Source organism: Suillus subaureus (assembly GCF_016647635.1).
Source record: "Suillus subaureus strain MN1 chromosome Unknown BJ212scaffold_41, whole genome shotgun sequence".
In the NCBI taxonomy this organism is placed as follows: Eukaryota; Fungi; Basidiomycota; class Agaricomycetes; order Boletales; family Suillaceae; genus Suillus; species Suillus subaureus.
The window spans coordinates 65,909-82,769 of record NW_024538597.1 but is presented as its reverse complement, the minus strand read 5'-3'; the positions used below and the strand labels follow the sequence as shown (position 1 = coordinate 82,769).

General features: G+C 49.4%; 6 protein-coding genes across 6 annotated transcripts; 4 read left to right on the top strand and 2 right to left on the bottom strand.

The window, feature by feature from the left end:
- Positions 1–53: 53 nt before the first annotated feature.
- BJ212DRAFT_1281490 (uncharacterized protein) lies at positions 54–1,521 on the top strand (the record flags this gene model as incomplete). Its single annotated transcript, XM_041331621.1, has 6 exons — positions 54–581; positions 641–730; positions 788–855; positions 903–1,023; positions 1,074–1,325; positions 1,375–1,521. 6 exons carry the CDS (start codon positions 54–56, stop codon positions 1,519–1,521), a joined length of 1,206 nt encoding a protein of 401 aa, XP_041188251.1.
- A 176-nt stretch (positions 1,522–1,697) lies between these two features.
- On the top strand, positions 1,698–5,106 carry BJ212DRAFT_725947 (uncharacterized protein). Its single transcript, XM_041343921.1, has 11 exons — positions 1,698–2,119; positions 2,172–2,258; positions 2,309–2,506; positions 2,560–2,581; positions 2,635–2,773; positions 2,823–2,854; positions 2,909–2,977; positions 3,033–3,141; positions 3,193–3,246; positions 3,302–3,361; positions 3,411–5,106. The coding sequence occupies exons 1-11, from the start codon at positions 1,861–1,863 to the stop codon at positions 4,794–4,796; spliced, it is 2,415 nt and encodes an 804-aa protein (XP_041188250.1). The 5' UTR covers positions 1,698–1,860; the 3' UTR covers positions 4,797–5,106.
- On the bottom strand, positions 4,985–5,427 carry BJ212DRAFT_1281585 (uncharacterized protein; the record flags this gene model as incomplete). Its single annotated transcript, XM_041331627.1, has 3 exons — positions 4,985–5,103; positions 5,158–5,229; positions 5,283–5,427. 3 exons carry the CDS (start codon positions 5,425–5,427, stop codon positions 4,985–4,987), a joined length of 336 nt encoding a protein of 111 aa, XP_041188249.1.
- Positions 5,428–5,675: 248 nt separating this feature from the next.
- On the top strand, positions 5,676–9,511 carry BJ212DRAFT_1385497 (armadillo-type protein). Its single transcript, XM_041336803.1, has 15 exons — positions 5,676–5,877; positions 5,945–6,003; positions 6,060–6,164; positions 6,219–6,497; positions 6,549–6,701; positions 6,751–6,900; positions 6,956–7,066; positions 7,116–7,759; positions 7,816–7,960; positions 8,012–8,083; positions 8,132–8,273; positions 8,325–8,659; positions 8,714–8,810; positions 8,860–9,098; positions 9,151–9,511. The coding sequence occupies exons 1-15, from the start codon at positions 5,838–5,840 to the stop codon at positions 9,172–9,174; spliced, it is 2,595 nt and encodes an 864-aa protein (XP_041188248.1). The 5' UTR covers positions 5,676–5,837; the 3' UTR covers positions 9,175–9,511.
- On the bottom strand, positions 9,512–12,925 carry BJ212DRAFT_1385493 (Lon protease C-terminal proteolytic domain-containing protein). The gene is made up of 11 exons (XM_041336802.1): positions 12,303–12,925; positions 11,845–12,254; positions 11,707–11,798; positions 11,461–11,661; positions 11,296–11,412; positions 11,157–11,246; positions 11,005–11,101; positions 10,822–10,939; positions 10,062–10,774; positions 9,946–10,011; positions 9,512–9,895 (listed from the first exon to the last, which is right to left on the bottom strand). Exons 1-11 carry the CDS (start codon positions 12,865–12,867, stop codon positions 9,641–9,643), a joined length of 2,724 nt encoding a protein of 907 aa, XP_041188247.1. The 5' UTR covers positions 12,868–12,925; the 3' UTR covers positions 9,512–9,640.
- Positions 12,926–13,058: 133 nt separating this feature from the next.
- On the top strand, positions 13,059–16,092 carry BJ212DRAFT_1485365 (uncharacterized protein; the record flags this gene model as incomplete). Its single annotated transcript, XM_041340968.1, has 4 exons — positions 13,059–13,236; positions 13,285–14,918; positions 14,971–15,465; positions 15,517–16,092. 4 exons carry the CDS (start codon positions 13,059–13,061, stop codon positions 16,090–16,092), a joined length of 2,883 nt encoding a protein of 960 aa, XP_041188246.1.
- Positions 16,093–16,861: the final 769 nt, after the last annotated feature.

Here is a 16,861-nt window from a genome sequence, read left to right as displayed (position 1 = left end):
CACCACAACTCCGAACTCCAACTAACTGAAGGAAAATCACGGTTGCAGTTACAATGAGTTCAGTTCACTCATGTGCCAGAGCACTCGCACGCTGGCCGCAGCGGCCTGGGCAGTTGCAACACGCATGGCGACTACCAAGTAACAATACTTTCTCAACGTCGCCGGTGCTAGCAGGTAATCGAGCTATCGTCTACAATACCAATGGTGACCCAGCTCGAGTCCTATCTGCCTTCTCCTTCCCCGAACTGCCGCCTCCGCCTCCGAACACCGCAAACATAAGGTTTCTGCTTGCACCCATCAATCCCGCAGATATAAACGTTATTGAAGGTGTCTACCCCGCGAAACCAGAGCCTGATGTCTCCCTCTGCCAAGCAAAGGATCACCCAATATTCGTGGGGGGGAATGAGGGCCTGGGCAAAGTAATGGATATTGGCGAGGGTGTTGTCGACCTGCAGAAGGACGATTGGGTTGTTATGACCAAAGCTCAGAGCGGGACATGGTCGTCGGCGAAGAATGTTGCCTTGTCGGATGTCCTGAAGGTTCCCAAGGGTCTGTCTGAGGCACAGGCTGCTACGATTACCGTACGTCTCTTCATTGTCACTCGGGTACTTTGCTTATTTCAGTTCCGACGTTGGTGAAGGTCAACCCCCCAACAGCTTACAACATGCTACATGATTTTGCCCAGCTTGCCGAAGGAGACTGGATTGTGCAGAACGGTGCGAACGGTGCCGTATGTATGGAGTTTCATTCGTGCGCTGGCAGCAACCCTTAAATCAGTATTTCTCAGGTTGGTCAAGCTGTGATCCAAATCGCAGCCGCTAAAGGATACAAGACTATCAACTTCATTCGTGATCGGTGTGTTATATTTACCAAACTTATGGTCTTGCCTCATTAAACCAAAGAGATGATGTTGAACTGCTGAAACAACATCTGGAATTACTGGGTGCAACGCACGTTGTAACATATGACGAACTCTCCGACAAGTCCTTGAGAGCGAAGGTCAAAACGTGGACTGGAGGCAAGGTATCAACTTCCTCGTCTTCCCATTCAACAAACTGAGTAGTATTGTGTAGGATATCCGCCTTGGTCTCAACTGTGTAAGCGGCAAAACGACCACCCTGATGGCTCGACTACTTGGGAATAATGCACATCTTGTTTCATACGGTGCGATGTCCAAGGAACCTCTATCACTTCCAACGTCGCTCTTTATTTTCAAGAACCTTGCTTGCCATGGGTTTTGGCAAACCCGTTGGTATAGCAACAAATCCTTAGAACAACGCCAGGAACTGCTCAAGACGCTGGCTGCTCTCATGCGAGATGGGAAGGTACGGAACTTGGATGATGCTTGTACCCCATCTCATCTCGGCCATCCAGCTTCGGGACCCTGACCATGAAGTTTTTACAATTGGCGGGACGGAGAGCGACGTCAGTGCATCTGAAAAAATTTGTAACCTCCTAGCGCGCTTAGGCCAGGGAATGTATGGGAAGAAAGTACTCTTGAGGGTCGAAGAAACTGCATGACATGAAGATGGTCCCCGTCTACTTCAGCAGGCTGTGCTCACTTGATCGTTGCCGTCTATTCCACTATATAAGACTTATTATATGCAGTAAATATTGAGGCCCACAGCTAGTGTCATAGCCATTATAATAATTTTGGTGTATAAGTTCCAAGGCCGGATGCTGAGAATTGAAGTTGGCTTCCTCATTTGGGCAGACCCTTTGGAAAGTTGCTGACCACACGTTCCTCAAGTTACAAGGTTAATTGTTGTGGAAGCAATTCCCATCTCCCTAGGCACACAAGGCCTTGTCTCTGTCGCCTACCAGAGCGTTCCCCCAAGCTTATAGCTTTCGGTTTCTAGCATGGCACAGAGTTCATCCAATGTCCAGTCTAGTCCCTATAGTTCACAGCGGAGACATGCTTCCAAACATCGTTTCTTCGTAGTTGAACTGTCACAAGCTCTTTTCGACTTCGTAATTCGACTTCTTCCAGCCCAAGAAGAGATGGCTGTGAAGGAAGATGTCAGGAAACTCCTTGAGAGGCTGATTCGCACAATCGAACCTGACAGCCGACTGCTATCATTCGGAAGCACGGCAAACGGCTTTAGCCTTCGCAACTCAGGTGAGCTTGCAATAACTTGTCTCCTGCTCGTACAGGCTACAGTTTGCCATAGATATGGATCTGTGCTGCCTCATCGATTCCGCAGAACGTCTGTCTGCATCCGACATGGTTACGATGCTTGGCGACCTCCTAGAACGCGGTTAGTTGGCATTGGAAATACGTGTCGACATTCATTTACCATGCTACCAGAAACCAAGTTTCATGTCAAACCTCTACCTCATGCACGTATACCGATCGTCAAGCTCTCCTTGGATCCATCTCCTGGGCTACCACATGGTATCGCCTGTGATATCGGTTTTGAGAATAGACTCGCCCTGGAGAATACAAGGCTGCTGATGTGCTACGCTATGATCGATCCCACTCGTGTGCGGACACTAGTTCTCTTCCGTGAGTTTAATCGCGGATTATCATTTCTCGATGATTCAACGACTCTGTGATAGTCAAAATATGGAGCAAGCGGAGGTAGGGATATCCAGTTATCTGACGCTTTCGCATCTTCTCATCATATCGAACAGAAACATCAATTCTCCGTACCAGGGAACACTATCATCCTACGGCTACGTTTTACTTGTCATATATTTCCTCATACATGTGAAGAATCCGCCTGTGCTACCAAATTTACAGCAAATGCCTCCTCTACGACCAATTTCTCAGGTATGGAGATTCATTCTTGTATATTCCTCCTGATATCGATCGGTTTCAGGAGGACACCCACATTGGAGGGCATAATACTTGGTCGGTTTTCTTGGCTATCATCACCAGCGAGGCGTCCCTAATTTCACGCTGCAGGTTTTTTGACGATATAGAACTTCTACGCCAGCGATGGCAATCATCTAATACCGATAGTGTGGCTGAATTGTGAGTCACTATTCGGTCGCCTCGTGGTTTAGAGTTTGAATTGATCTGTAAATAGGTTGATTGACTTTTTCCGATATTATTCTCGTGATTTTACATACAATACAGGCGTTGCTTCCATTCGAGGAGGTCTATTGAAGAAGGACAGCAAGGGATGGCAAAACGAGGCAGGTCACTCAGTATCCTTGCGTACTTTTACGTGTTGATGGACCATGCAGCTGACAACCAGCCGATATAATGACTCCAGAGAGCGAAATCGATTTTGTATAGAGGTACGCGAACAGGAATCCTTCTCCTACGATTGATCTCAAGTTCTCCGAATAATAGGATCCGTTTGAGATCGACTTCAACGTCGCCCGATGTGTAACAAAAGAAGGACTTTACCAGGTATGCTAGCCTTTCAGTCTAATGTAACCTTACTTATCGATGGCGCTAGATTCGTGGAGAATTCATGCGCGCATCTAGGATCCTTGCGATGCGCCCTCGCGCTCTTGTCGCACTTGCTCAACTGTGTGAAGAAAAGGGTGAAGACCCGCAAACAACGTCACCTCCCTCCGTCTTTGTCCCGCCTCGCCTTTCTATTCCTCCCCAGACGCCATACACTGTTGGTAGTAACTCCATGAGACCCAAGGGGGCATCCGCTGAGCGGCTTTCACCCCAACCTGAGTTCTTTGAGCCTGAAAATAGACATTCGGGCGATAATTTTGTTCCATCTCGTACCCCACCCGAGCATATGGCACCGAAAAGGACCCAGTGGACTAGTCCGCCCCCACCAGAAGCTCCTCCCGCCCACCACGCCATATTTGAAGATCAGCTTGACCAAGGCCTGGCATTGGCAACGTCTTCGACAATGGCGCGGGAGGCTGGGAAACCAACGTTATCTCCTGAACATTTTGATCTCCTCGGCGATGAAGAGCGTCGATTAGATGTTACTGAGTCTGATGAAGTCCAATCCGTTCAGTCCTTTACCGAAGGATCGCGTGCAATCCCCTTAGCATCCACGTCCTTTACCGAACCCGCAACATCGGCTGTTGGACCCAGCATCCGAGGCAGAGTGCCCTCGAGATCCTCGCGTCCCAGTGACAACAATGCGGTTCCGCTGACCACGAACGAGGCCACCCTAATTGCTTACAAAGCTGAGCTCATTCGTCGTTCACACTCTGGCCCTCCAAATGGCAAGTCTAATCGTTTTTCCTGGCCCTCCGCCACATCCATTGCATATACTCCTACATTCGGACCATCGATATCTACGTCACAATCCCCCCGCTTGCATGTTCCAGACACGTCTGCTTCGACAAACACTGTATTTTATGAAACCACGGGCACACAGCCGCGCTTTCCCACGTATCCCTTACCCGCACCTGCAGCATCTCACCTGTCATCTAATGTGCCATTTTACATGCGAAACTATCTTGATAAAACTGTTAACAATACCGCTACAATCGATATCTCCAGAGATGGTTCACCCTCATTGATCCCCCAGGCGTCGTTCACCCATTCACATTCACATACTCCCTCCACTGCTACAATCACCTCCCGTGTTCAACTCATACCCCAACATCTTTCGGGCTCGCCACCACATTCGCCACTGCGCAATAGCATGCATGGACGCATGGGCATGGTATGCGGGCCTGGAAGTGACTCCTCTTCGCCGACATCTGGAAGTTGCTCGCCGTCTCCTTCGCCGACTCTGCTGCACCAGCAGCATGCGGCCAATGACTTTTCACGATATAACACGTTCAATATGGTTGCTCCTCGCCTGAGACGCATTCATGCGGATACAGCGACGGTGGACCTGACACCTGATGTTGCTTTGCGATAGCGCCAGGCTCGCATCGATCGGGAGGGAAATTACTTACACGAGTGCTTATATAGACCTCGTTTTGACCTTACCACAATCTAAGACCATCTCCTATCTGCTCTTGGAATGTAGTCAGGCAACAAGCGGTCACGTTTATTTGTACAAATAGGAGATGGATACATGGACTACCAAAGAGGAATGGTACCGTTCTACTCCTGAGCCACGAAAGGGTTTGCAATCTCCTCTGAGCCGTCGACGGGACTGAGGAGGGTGATGGTGGGTCCCCGAAGGACTACAAGGTTCAGCAAGCGGGTTTGAGGTTCTGGCTCTGGGTCGACTGTCAGCGGTGTGTTCTCTGAAAGAGGAGTTCTGATGGCAGCACCATTAATTTGTTCCTCAACCCCGTCAAGGACGAGATTGAGCAATTGATCGTAACCCTTCAGGATCCCGGTCACTGAATAAAAAATCTGATCAGACGATGATCGATTATGTTAATCGACTGGCTACCTTCTCTACCGCCAGTGAATTTGACCCTTATTCTCTCATTGACGTACTTGGACAGGTCGAGGATGGCTTCCCGCTTGCCTTTACTTGAGTCTTTCCAACATGAGGAGCTACTCAAATAAGGGTTCTGGGGTGACTCACTTGACATCGGATGAAGCTGGAATTGGTCTACCTCGAGGTGGAGGACCTCCACGACCACCTCTAGCTGGAGCACGACCCTGCGATTGAATTAGATTTTTAGTAGATGAAATCAACAAGACATTGAATCGTACGCGATCTGCCATTAATTGAGTGACTTGTGTGCAAGAGCACAGGTTACTTGCTTGCAAGGCTGTTGCAGGCTGTTGGCAGCAAGACAAGAGAACGCAAAAATTGAAAAGCCGCTTGTTTGTTGAGTTGAAGGGTTTCTTCATCGTTTCGACTCTGCTCTTGATCCAAATCATTGCTGCTTCTCCTAGCACCAACGACGCTTTAACTGATCTCTCTTCTTGCAAAATCGCAAACTATCTCTCTTTTAAATATCAACGACTGTCACGTTGCTGCAACGATTCTTCAATCATGAACGCCAGCGCACTCCTTGCTAATACCCTATCTCCAGGTAGGCGGCCGTAGGCCAGTTTTCAATTTTCAAGACTTCATTCTAAGCTAATATCTGCTTTTGAAAGATGCTACAACGCGTCAAACTGCTACTCAGCAACTTGAGAGCGCTTCTAGGGAGAACTACGTGTGTTCAACCACCCTTTTGTTCATTAGCCTTTAGCATGCTCAGACTTCTTACAGCCGGTGTATATGTTGATGTTATCAGATGAGCTACGCAACGAGAATTCTCAAATCCATACCCGCAATGCTGCTGGTCTTGCACTCAAAAATGCTCTCTCCGCTCGTGTACGTAAAACGCGTTCTTCGTGACCTGTCATTATCTTTAAACATCGTGTATAGGATTCAACGAGGCAAGACGAGTACTCTGCAAGATGGATGACCCTCGATGTCGATGCTAGACAGAAGATCAAGGAGGGATCCCTTTTAACTCTTGCATCTCCACAACCAAGAGCAGGTGCAGTGGCTGCCCAAGTTGTTTCTGCGATCGCGGCCGTAGAGTTGCCCGTCGGCCAATGGCCGGATCTCGTTGAAATCCTCCTTGGGTTTATCAACACGTCTGATGACACGAACTTGAAGATCGCCACCTTGCAAGCTATTGGTTATATCTGTGAAACTATAGTACGTTTACCTTGTGCCACTCAACTTCTTTGTCCTCATTTCGCGCCACAGAAACCGGAGGTCTTAGCATTGAGGTCGAACGAGATTTTGACAGCTGTAATTCATGGCGCTCGCAAGGAGGAGCCATCGTCGGAAGTACAGCTTGCTGCGGTCCATGCGTTATTTAACTCCCTGGAGTTCGTACGGGACAATTTCGACCGAGAAGTACAAAATTTTCATTTTTTTGGCGTTTGCTTTACTGACGCGCTATCAGGGAGAGCGAAACTACATCATGCAAGTTGTCTGCGAAGCTACCCAGAACCCGTCAGTGTCAGTCCAAGTCGGTGCTTTCGAGTGTTTAGTCAAGATTATGGCATTGTACTATGACAAGATGGCATTTTATATGGAACAGGCCTTGTTTGGCGTACGACCGCTTGTTTATCCTGCCCCGAGTTCTCCTGACAGAACATACTTTTCAGCTTACTGTGATGGGCATGAAGCATTCTGATGAACGGGTCGCACTGCAAGCCGTGGAGTTCTGGACCACTGTATGTGAGGAAGAAATTGAGCTTGCCCACGAGGCACGAGAGGTACGCGGCATGCACATCTACTATTCGGACCAATCACGATATTCCGTAGGCTGCCGAATACGACGAGCCGCCCGAACTGGAGTCCAAGCATTTTGCCAAGGTTGCCCTACCGGAGGTAATTCCGGTTCTTCTTAACCTTTTAACGCAACAAGAAGAAGACGCCGACGAGGGCGAATGGAACCTTGCCATGAGCGCTGGCACTTGCCTCAACTACATGGCTCAAGCCGTCGCAGATGCGATTGTTCCTGCTGTCATTCCCTTCATTGAGGCACATATCAAGGCTCAAGACTGGCACCATCGGGAAGCAGCCGTAATGACGTTTGGCTCTATTCTGGACGGTCCTGATCCCCAAGTTCTCACCCCTCTCGTCAACCAAGCACTTCCCCTCCTGATCGGCATGATGAACGATGAGAATCTCCATGTGAAAGATACAACAGCGTGGACACTCGGACGAATCTGCGATCTTCTAATTGTAACGATCAAGCCCGACGTGCATCTTCACCCTCTGATTTCGGCGCTCGTCAACGGTCTTTCGGATCGCCCGCGCATCGTGACCAACTGTTGTTGGGCGCTCATGAACCTCGCCGATCAGATCGGGATTTATCTAGACGAATATATCACCTCCGCTTCCGAGAGCCCGCTCTCACCATATTTTGAGGGGATAGTAAGCGCCCTTCTGCGGGTTACGGAGACGTCAGTACTTTTACTTTTTTGGTTCACGTGACCTCCAGCCTGATCTTTCTTCATAGAACCGCAAACGAATCCAACTTCCGAACTTCTGCATATGAAGCCATCACGTCTTATGTCTCCCACTCAACTACAGACTGTATTCCTGTTGTACAAAACACCGTCATTGCGATTTTGCAGAGAATGGAGCAACTTCTGAACATGCAGGCGTGTCTCCTCACTGTTTAAATTTTGCTTGCATCTCACGTCCGTTTTTAGAACCAAATCGTCGGCGTTGACGACCGCAATAACTGGAATGAGCTGCAGAGTAATCTCTGCAGCGTTGTCATCGTAAGTCACGGTGTTCGTCAAGTCGCATTCTATCTCACACATCTACAGAGCGTCATTCGGAGGCTCGGCGGAGGCATTCAACCGATGGCAGATCGAATCATGACCCTCATTCTCCAGCTTATCCAAGGAGCAGGAAAGACGTCAACAGTGCTCGAAGACACTTTCCTGGTTGTTGGATCGCTAGCTGCCGGTACGTTTTCTCTCTAATCGCGTCCATCCTAATATCGAGGTTCTTCGTCAGCACTGGAGGCCGGATTCGCACCATACATTCAAGCCTTCCTGCCATTCCTGTATCCCGCCCTCAAAGCACACGAAGATACCCAATTGTGCATGGTCGCCGTCGGCATCATCGGGGACATCTCACGTGCACTTGGCGATCAGAGCGCCCAGTACGCAGGCGCGTTCATGAACGTTTTACTCGAGAACCTGCAGAGCAACGTTCTTAACCGCAATGTTAAGATATCAATACTATCGTGCTTTGGCGATATCGCGCTTGCTATTGGACCTGCTTTTGATCCTTATTTGAATACGACTATGGACGTGCTGAGACAAGCAGGCTCTGTGCAACCTAACCCTGTGAGTTAGGTTTTGGATTTCTGAGTGCGTTCAGTCCTGACTGGTACTCGTTAGCTTGACTTTGATCTCATGGACTATGTTGCTCAACTACGGGAAGGAATTCTAGAGGCATACACTGGCGTCGTCACTGGGTTCAAGAACACCGAGAAAGGTTTGCATTTTCCTTGTGGACTTATCTTACCGTTCACCGTCGTCCCTAGCACCCGCACTACTCCCACACGTGCCTAGCATCCTCGAGCTCGTCCACCAATGTCTAGCAGACGAGGAGAGATCTGACTCCGTCGTAAAACTCTCTTTTGGCCTCATCGGTGACCTCGCAGACTGTTTCCCCAACGGCCAGATCAAAGAACACCTGCTGGAGGAATGGATCGCACATGAATTCCGTAGTAAGCGTGGTATGCAGCAAGAGACAAAGAAGACACTGCGGTGGGCCCGTGAAGTGAGTACTCTTACCTGCTCTTCGTCTCCAAGAACACTGACCTTCCGCCCAGATGATCAAACGCGCGACCGCATAGACACCCCTCCCACGTTAATACATCTCATCCCTTGCACGCGATCTATCTCTCATTCTCGTTCTCACTTTTTTTCCTCATCCGTCAGTTCAATCGCCATCTGAAGGAGGCACATGGATATCATTTTTGCATCTGCATGTAATAGAAGACGGTCTTACTAGTGTTTTTGTTCTTTTTTCTCTCCAACGAACTCAAAAGCTCTTGTTGCTGGAGGTGTCACAGGCAAGAGTCTGTCTACATAAGCGGTTTCGTACCCTCGCCTTTGTATCCTTTATCGAATTCTCTTCCTATTCCACACTTAGTTAGTTATCGTTCCTTCGAGTAATCAGAATCAGGGGCATCGTTCATGAATCTTTGTGTAATACAAGATTGAATACAAGGAGTACATACATAGCGATAAGATCGAAAAAAAGTGACGACGATAAATGGTACACAAAGCAAATCTAAAGCGACCCAGAGAGAAATTAAATCAAAGTCTGCTTTCCAACAAAACAGTCTCTTTCCTCCATCCTAACGCACCACGCCCAAACGCAGCTTCAAGAGCCTCATCGATAGTCCTGACAAAGAAAAATTGCATTTCCCGACGGACTTCCAGAGCCACGTCATGTTCCACATCTTTACGGTTCGCCCACGGTAGGATCACCTTGCGGATCTGTGCGCGGTGCGCACCGAGCACTTTCATTCGAATTCCGCCTACGGGCGTCACGCGCCCGCGAAGAGTGATCTAGACAGAAATCAGGACGGGCTTCGTATGTAGTATCTCAGGGCACGCACCTCTCCTGTCATAGCAATATCCTTCGGAACACACGCCCCGCTCAAGAGAGATACAAACGCGCATATCTAGTCACCCATCAATTCCCTCCCCCCAAAAAATACTACGAAAAACGCACCATAGCAATTCCCGCACTCGGCCCATCCTTCTTCTGCGCCCCAGCAGGCAAATGCAAATGTACATCAATCACATCCGGAACCTTGAGCGGATCAACCCCCCTCCCAGCCGTAATCCCCAACTCAAAAGCATGGGTCTTCACCCAACTCAACGCGATCTCCCCACTCTCCTTTATCACATCGCCTAAGCTTCCCGTAAGTTTCAACCTCCCCGTCCCCGGAAGAGCGGTGCTTTCGACGGGTAAGATACCCCCCTCGCCCATACCGGTGACTACGAGCCCGTATACGACGCCCCGTTTTTCTTCCCGGTCGCGTTCTTCGCCATCCCACCGGGGTATACCGAGGATCTTTTCGAGTTCGTGGGGTTCTACGGTTGCTCGCCATTCTTTCCCGACACCATTCTCACTTGCATTCCCGTCCTGTTTCTCGTTCGCGTTCTGCTTCGCAATCGCATTCTCATTCGCGTTCCCTTCCCCTCCCACCGCACCATTCCCCTTATCAAGCCACTCAGCCCACTCCACAGCCTTAAACCTAACAACAGCCCCAATTGCCCGCTCCAAACTCCTAACGCCCGCTTCCCGCGTATACATCGTAGCCACATGCAACAACGCGTCATCGGTCAGCGTTAACTGAGAATCCGAAAGCCCATTGGCGCAAATTTGCTTTGGGAGGAGGAAGCGTTTCGCGATGTGCATTTTCTCATCGTAGGTGTATCCTTGGAGTGCGTTGGTTTTGATATGATGGCGATGTGGGAAAGCTCACCTGATAACTCCACCACCTCACATCGATCTAGCAAAGGCGCAGATATCGTGTCTAGGGTATTGGATGTGCATATGAAAAGCACCTGACTGAGGTCGATAGGTACATTGATATAATGATCCTATGCCAATCATCCCAATAGTCAGTCAAATTCACCACAGGCAATACTGATGCGAAGGGACGCACGTTAAACGAATGATTCTGTTCAGGATCGAGAACTTCGAGGAGAGCAGCAGCCGGATCACCATGGAAATTACTATGTCCTACTTTATCCACTTCGTCCCTGTTCAATTTCGACATTACAACCATCCCTCACTGTAAATTCCAGAGAAGCCTACAATAAGATCACGGGATCATTTCTGCCGGCTTTCCGGAGAGCTTGAACGATGGAGCCTGGGCCAGATGCCACATATGTTCTCCGGTGTCCCCTGTTATTAAACTCAATTGCTGAGTAAGGTGAGATAAGGGGATACAGACCGGATCTCTGCTTCGTCCCGAACGCCACCTAGTGATATGCGCTGAAACGGTCTCCCCAAGGCCTTTGCAATAGATTGTCCGAGAGAGGTCTTTCCTGTCCCAGGGGGACCGACGAACCTGTATACTGTTCAACAGTTGTGTGCATGATATACAAGATGCACGCACAAGAGTATTGGTCCCTTTACGCCCTTGCTCTTCGTTGGCGGGGTGGGGGTAGCACCTGGGGAAGTATCCGTTGAGGGAGTGTTCCCTTGAGCTTGAGTTTGAGCTGCATCTGCAATGGCGCGCAAACGCACGACTGCGAGATATTCCATGAGTCTACGTTTTATCTGGTCGAGGCCGTAATGGTCTGCGTCCAGTTGTGCGCTAACAGAGAGTGAGCAGAGAACGGGAGATGAGAGAGGAACTTACCGTGCTCTGGTGAGGAAACTGCGGTCCTTTAGAACGTCGAGAGGGGTAGTCGTTTTGTTTGATGGCCATGGCACGGATGTGAGCCATTCAAGCTGTACAATGCTGAGTATAGATCCTTGATATCTCAAGTGTACTCACGTATGAGCGAATAACGCCATTCTCGACGCTTCCCTGAGGAATCCTCTTCAATCTGCGCCACTCGCGAATGCCAACTTTGCGTTCCTCTGAACCAACGTCTAGAGCTTCAATCTTGCGGCGTAAATCAGCAAGGTCATCTGCATCTGCCTGATCGTCATCATCCAATTCGCTTGTAGATCCTCCTGTACCGAACCCAGTACCAACACTAGCAGGAGAGCTTTGTAAACTTTGAAGCTCGCGTTGAATTGCTGCTAATTGCTGACGGAGAAAGTATTCCTTCTGTTGACGGGAGAGGGACTCGTCTACGGCTGATGCGATCTTCTTTGATACTTCCTGAATGGAAGACTGTTTGATGAAGAGTTCTGTAGCACAGCGGAGACGGTCTTCTACGTCTGTAGCAGCGAGGAATGCTGAACAAAAGAATTAATAAATGGATATAAGAAATGAAAGATACTGACCGAGTTTGTCTGGGTATTGAGATGACACAGCAGCGACGAGGACGTCTGCCATCCAAGCAGCGCGTTGTTCTGAGATATCCTCTACTATTGCAGATACTCTTACCCAGTCGTCTTTGCGTTGTGGCTGAGGAGAGTCCTTTGCAAGACGGTCGAGGAGCACGAGAGCAGCATGTTTGAATGCTTCAACTGTATCTCTTGACGGTATTCCCTCAGAAGAAGGATAGACAATATTATGAACAGGAAGAGTTTCTGATTGGTCTATCTGAGTTGGAGTAGGAAAACGAATTCTTTGGATGCCATGGAGGGAAAGTAGATAGGGCTGAGTGGGAGAAGATTGATTCCTTGGTCTTACAAGACGGGCTATTCTTGCAGCAGTTCCGTATGTAACTTCGGAAGGCGAGTCTGGAGCTGGAAGTGGAATTGCAGCGAGAACTGCATCTGAATCATCCAAGAGCGAGAGAATGGCATCAGCAAGTGAACGACTGATAGGAAGCGTGACTCGAGCAGTTGGTAGTAGAATTAATGGATGAGGAAGCAATAGAACTGGAAGTTTAGGTGATCCCATCACTGTTGTCGTCGTCGAGCTCAATGTCGGTTGTTGTCGAGCTCGTCGTCGTTGCCGGTGACCCGGTATTAAGTCCACTGTCCACAATTCACGTGATACGTTACGCGGAAGTCATGTGATCACGCGTTCAAAATGAACCAAGTATTGTTCGAATTGAACCATTGTGCAAGAAGTTCTCGTCGTCGTCGACCATGTGGTCGAAAATAAGCAACGCGCTCAAGCCAACCAAGGACATTGACCAAGATCAAACAACAGACGTTCTATCAAGAGTCTATGAGCAACATCCAAACCTATCCGTATTCCACGAAACTACGAAGAAACTCGGCCTACCCAAGAAAGTTAGATCACATCTTCATTTGAGATCAAACAGTCCGTGCTTTTTCATTGCATTGGTTTGTATTCTGACCATTTGAACAGGTTCGCAAGTGTCTCTCGCTCGAGGAAGTTCATCTGACACAGTTCGAGATTCATCTCGTCCCTCACTCGAAGGCAGCGTCAGGTCAATTCTCCGTGATCCAAAGACACCAGGAACTGGCCAAAACGTCCGTTTCTTTTCTCGAGATGCCTACAAAGTCATCAGTCCAGACGCTTCAGCTTCCTCATCCGAACCATCTCCAATCTCATTTGTAGACCGTCTAGCACGAGTCGCTCGTCCTTCTGCAATGGACGTTTTCGCAGAAGCAGACACTTCCAATTTATTCAACTTGAGCCCTGGAAATGAAATGCCACAAGGGCTCAAAACGCCAATGCTAGACACGGCCATCGAAATCCCAGTAGGTTCCCCTCAAGAAACTTCAACTCCCTTCAGAGGCCTCCTAGAAGTACCCGTAGACCCTTCCTTCGCTTTGTCTCCCACAAGCTCTACCTTTTCAGCCGAAATAAGCATCCCACCTACTTCCCCTCCCCCACGAACCCGTCGCTCCCGCGCACTCAGCGACACGGTATTCCAAACAATGCTAAGGAAACACGCACCAGAGGCAGACATCAATGACACCTCAAATGCTTCACTCGTACTCGTTGCAGAGCCACCAGACCCATTCCGCGCAAATGCAACAACCTACTACACACCAGGAACAATGATCCCCCCTACTCCTCCTCAACCAACACACTCCCGCGCAGCTTCCAAAGAGGAAGACATCATCTGGAACCTTCGTACCCAACTAGCCCTCTCACAAGAACTCTGCGCGCAGTACGAGATCGACTTGGGAGCTAGAGATGAACTCGTCCAAGCTCTCACCCACCGCGCAGATGTCGCCGAAAAGGAAAAAGAAAAGAGCAGGAATGTTTTACGCAGCTGGAAGAAGAAGGCAGGTGAACTCGAGCGCATGTGTCGCACCCTCGAAGAAGAAGTCGACACCTCCCGACAAGAAAGCCTCGAGCGCAGCGTCATGGACGAGGCAAGCGGTGAAGCCCTTCGTATGCTCCATCGCCAAATATCACAGCTCGAGCGCGAAAAGGAGGCGTTGCAAGACCATGCGGATACCGCTCACCTACGCGATCAACTCCGCGAGAAAGACGCAGAACTCGACAAACTGCGCGAGGAGATCAAGAGTCGGGATGATGCAGAACGTGTGTTGCGCGATGGGATTCAGGAGGCTAGAGAACAAATGGATTACCTCACAACAAATTCTGTGCGGTCTTCGATGGCTGAGGAAGCTCTCATCTTATCAAACGAGGAGGAACGAGAGAGGCATTCGACCATTGAACACGCATGGGCAGAGGAACGAATGCGAATGGTTGATGCTCACGATGCTCTCCAGACGGACAAGAACGCCCTCGCTGACGCTGTCCAGCGTATTTCTTCAGAGTTAGAGCGTATCAATTCAGAACACACCACCGCCATCGAAACCGTCCACAAGGACCTTGACGCAGCCCACCAAGAATCCGCAGAACTCCACAACACCATCGAAGACCTCCAGAATGACAACGAAGCCCTTAAATCCGAACTCGAAGCTCTCGAAACCAAGCTCCTTAACATGGAAGAAGAATGGAGTGAAGGGGAGAACCAACGCGTCGAGCTCGAATCAGAGCTCCAGCGAGCCACTGAAGAGGTACGCCGTCCCTCTCTCTCTCCAATTGATCTCACTTGCTAATATATCACAGCACGAAACCCGCATCACATGTCTAACCGCCGAGCTCACCTTCGCCAACGAAAACGTCTTCCGTCTCGAATCCAACATCAAAGAACGCGACGCCGCCATCTCAACCCTTACTACCACCCTCCTCACACGCACAGATGAAGCCGAATCCCTCCGGGAAGAACTCACCACCATTAAAGTTGAGCATTCCCGTGCTTTCTCCTCCCAAACCCGTGCCCTCCAAGATCTCCAAACCCAAGAAAAAGACCTGCGCACGCAGCTTGAAGTCGCAGTACGGGAAAAGGCAGAGAGTGATATCATGTTGGGCATGAGTAAAGAGCGCGTGGGGTCGTTGATGGATGAAGTTGCGAAACTGAGGAGGACGGTGCATGAGATGCAGCAGACGAGTGCTGCGCGTGACGTGACTATTCTGCAGTTGCGCAAGGAGCGGGAGCGGGATCGGGAGGATGTTAATGGGCTTAATATTGCTTTGGATTCGAAGCAGCAAGAACTTGAACTCGTGAGTCCTTCTTCAATACCTTTGGTTTGTCTTCGTCTCATGTAATATTAGATCAAGAGGAAGATATCATTGAAGAGTGTCGCGGTGTCAAGTACGCCAGTTCCAAGCAGGGTTATAAGGCGTGAATCGATGATTGGAACGCCTTCTTCATCCCGACCTCCTTCGTCTATGTCAGACGCATCGAAAGATGGGAAATCGGACACGCCTTCTACATCTTTAGCGCCTCGCGCGAGTTTCAGTGCTCTCACCCGCAGCGTGCGTATTAACGCCACCACCAACCCCCCTGGTAAAATGGGTCCTCCAGCTCCTAAATCCCGTTCATCACTTGCTACCACCACACCTCCCACCCGAACATCCTTGGCTTCATCTACTACATCCCGCGCACCTTCGTCTCTCGGCAAATCAAACACGACTCCGAGACCCAGTGGTCTTGGGACGGGTGCGCCACGGAGAGTGTCGACGAGTTCTGTAGAGAGTAACTTGAAGACGCCTGTTGCGTCTGGTGCGAGGAGGGTCAGTGCTAGTTCGAGTGTGCCGAGTGAGATTGATGAGAAGGAGAAAGAGAATGTGACTGTGACTGTGAGCGCTAGAGGGGTGAAGACGCCGAGAAGGGTTGTGCCTGCTTAGACTCGTTGTGCACCGACCCAGCATCGCCATCGTACCGCTTCAAGTTTCGACGCGACATCGATGCAGACCCCGCGGAGGGTTGTACTAATTTAGACCTCGCCCCACCCCGTCCTGGCATATCACTAATCCCCGCCCGCATATATTCATCCCCCTCAATTGCTCGCTCGCTCTCGGACACTCCTGCATTATGCATATTTTCTTGATACACAGTACTGATCCGACGTATAACGTTGCAGTCATATTTCAAATCTCAAAGTCGAAGACGATACCCCTCCCTCACGCATCTGCACTGTTTTATGGCCATGGTACCGTAGCATTATTGCATCGAATCTTTTGTATGCCCCAGCCTCCTATCTCTCATATTTTTATCTATTTTCCTTTCATACCATTATTTCCCTCTCGTACTTTTATTTTCCATCTCGTTCTCTGATTTATGGTGATCTGTATGCTGTATGCTGTGCCTCTTTTTGCCTGGCTGGTTAGTTGTGTGTGCTTTGTAGTTGATATATCTATGCATCGATGATTTGGAGAGATTTGTGATTTTCTTTGCTCGTAACACGCAAAGAAACAACCGTGACTATCTTTTCGTTCGAACGAGGCTGGCTACAGCTACTTGGGAGGATGTACAGTTACAGCGCAAAACTAATGTTTTTCCGTTACACCGTATAGCCGAGTTCAAATTGAAGCTCTTATTTGAACTGTACTAATATTGTGTGAAGCCTGAGTTCAAAGACTTACTGAGTCACGGTTGTCCTTGCTCCACATGATG

Coding starts and splice junctions, on each gene's coding strand:
- BJ212DRAFT_725947 (XM_041343921.1), top strand. CDS start 1,861: ATGGCACAGAGTTCATCCAATGTCCAGTCTAGTCCCTATAGTTCACAG. Junction 2,259..2,308: donor TGGCGACCTCCTAGAACGCG/GTTAGTTGGCAT, acceptor CCATGCTACCAG/AAACCAAGTTTCATGTCAAA. Junction 3,247..3,301: donor GAAATCGATTTTGTATAGAG/GTACGCGAACAG, acceptor TCCGAATAATAG/GATCCGTTTGAGATCGACTT.
- BJ212DRAFT_1385497 (XM_041336803.1), top strand. CDS start 5,838: ATGAACGCCAGCGCACTCCTTGCTAATACCCTATCTCCAG. Junction 7,760..7,815: donor CTTCTGCGGGTTACGGAGAC/GTCAGTACTTTT, acceptor CTTTCTTCATAG/AACCGCAAACGAATCCAACT. Junction 8,274..8,324: donor TGTTGGATCGCTAGCTGCCG/GTACGTTTTCTC, acceptor GTTCTTCGTCAG/CACTGGAGGCCGGATTCGCA.
- BJ212DRAFT_1385493 (XM_041336802.1), bottom strand. CDS start 12,867: ATGGGATCACCTAAACTTCCAGTTCTATTGCTTCCTCATCCATTAATT. Junction 10,012..10,061: donor CGAGTGCGGGAATTGCTATG/GTGCGTTTTTCG, acceptor ATGGGTGACTAG/ATATGCGCGTTTGTATCTCT. Junction 9,896..9,945: donor ATATTGCTATGACAGGAGAG/GTGCGTGCCCTG, acceptor ATTTCTGTCTAG/ATCACTCTTCGCGGGCGCGT.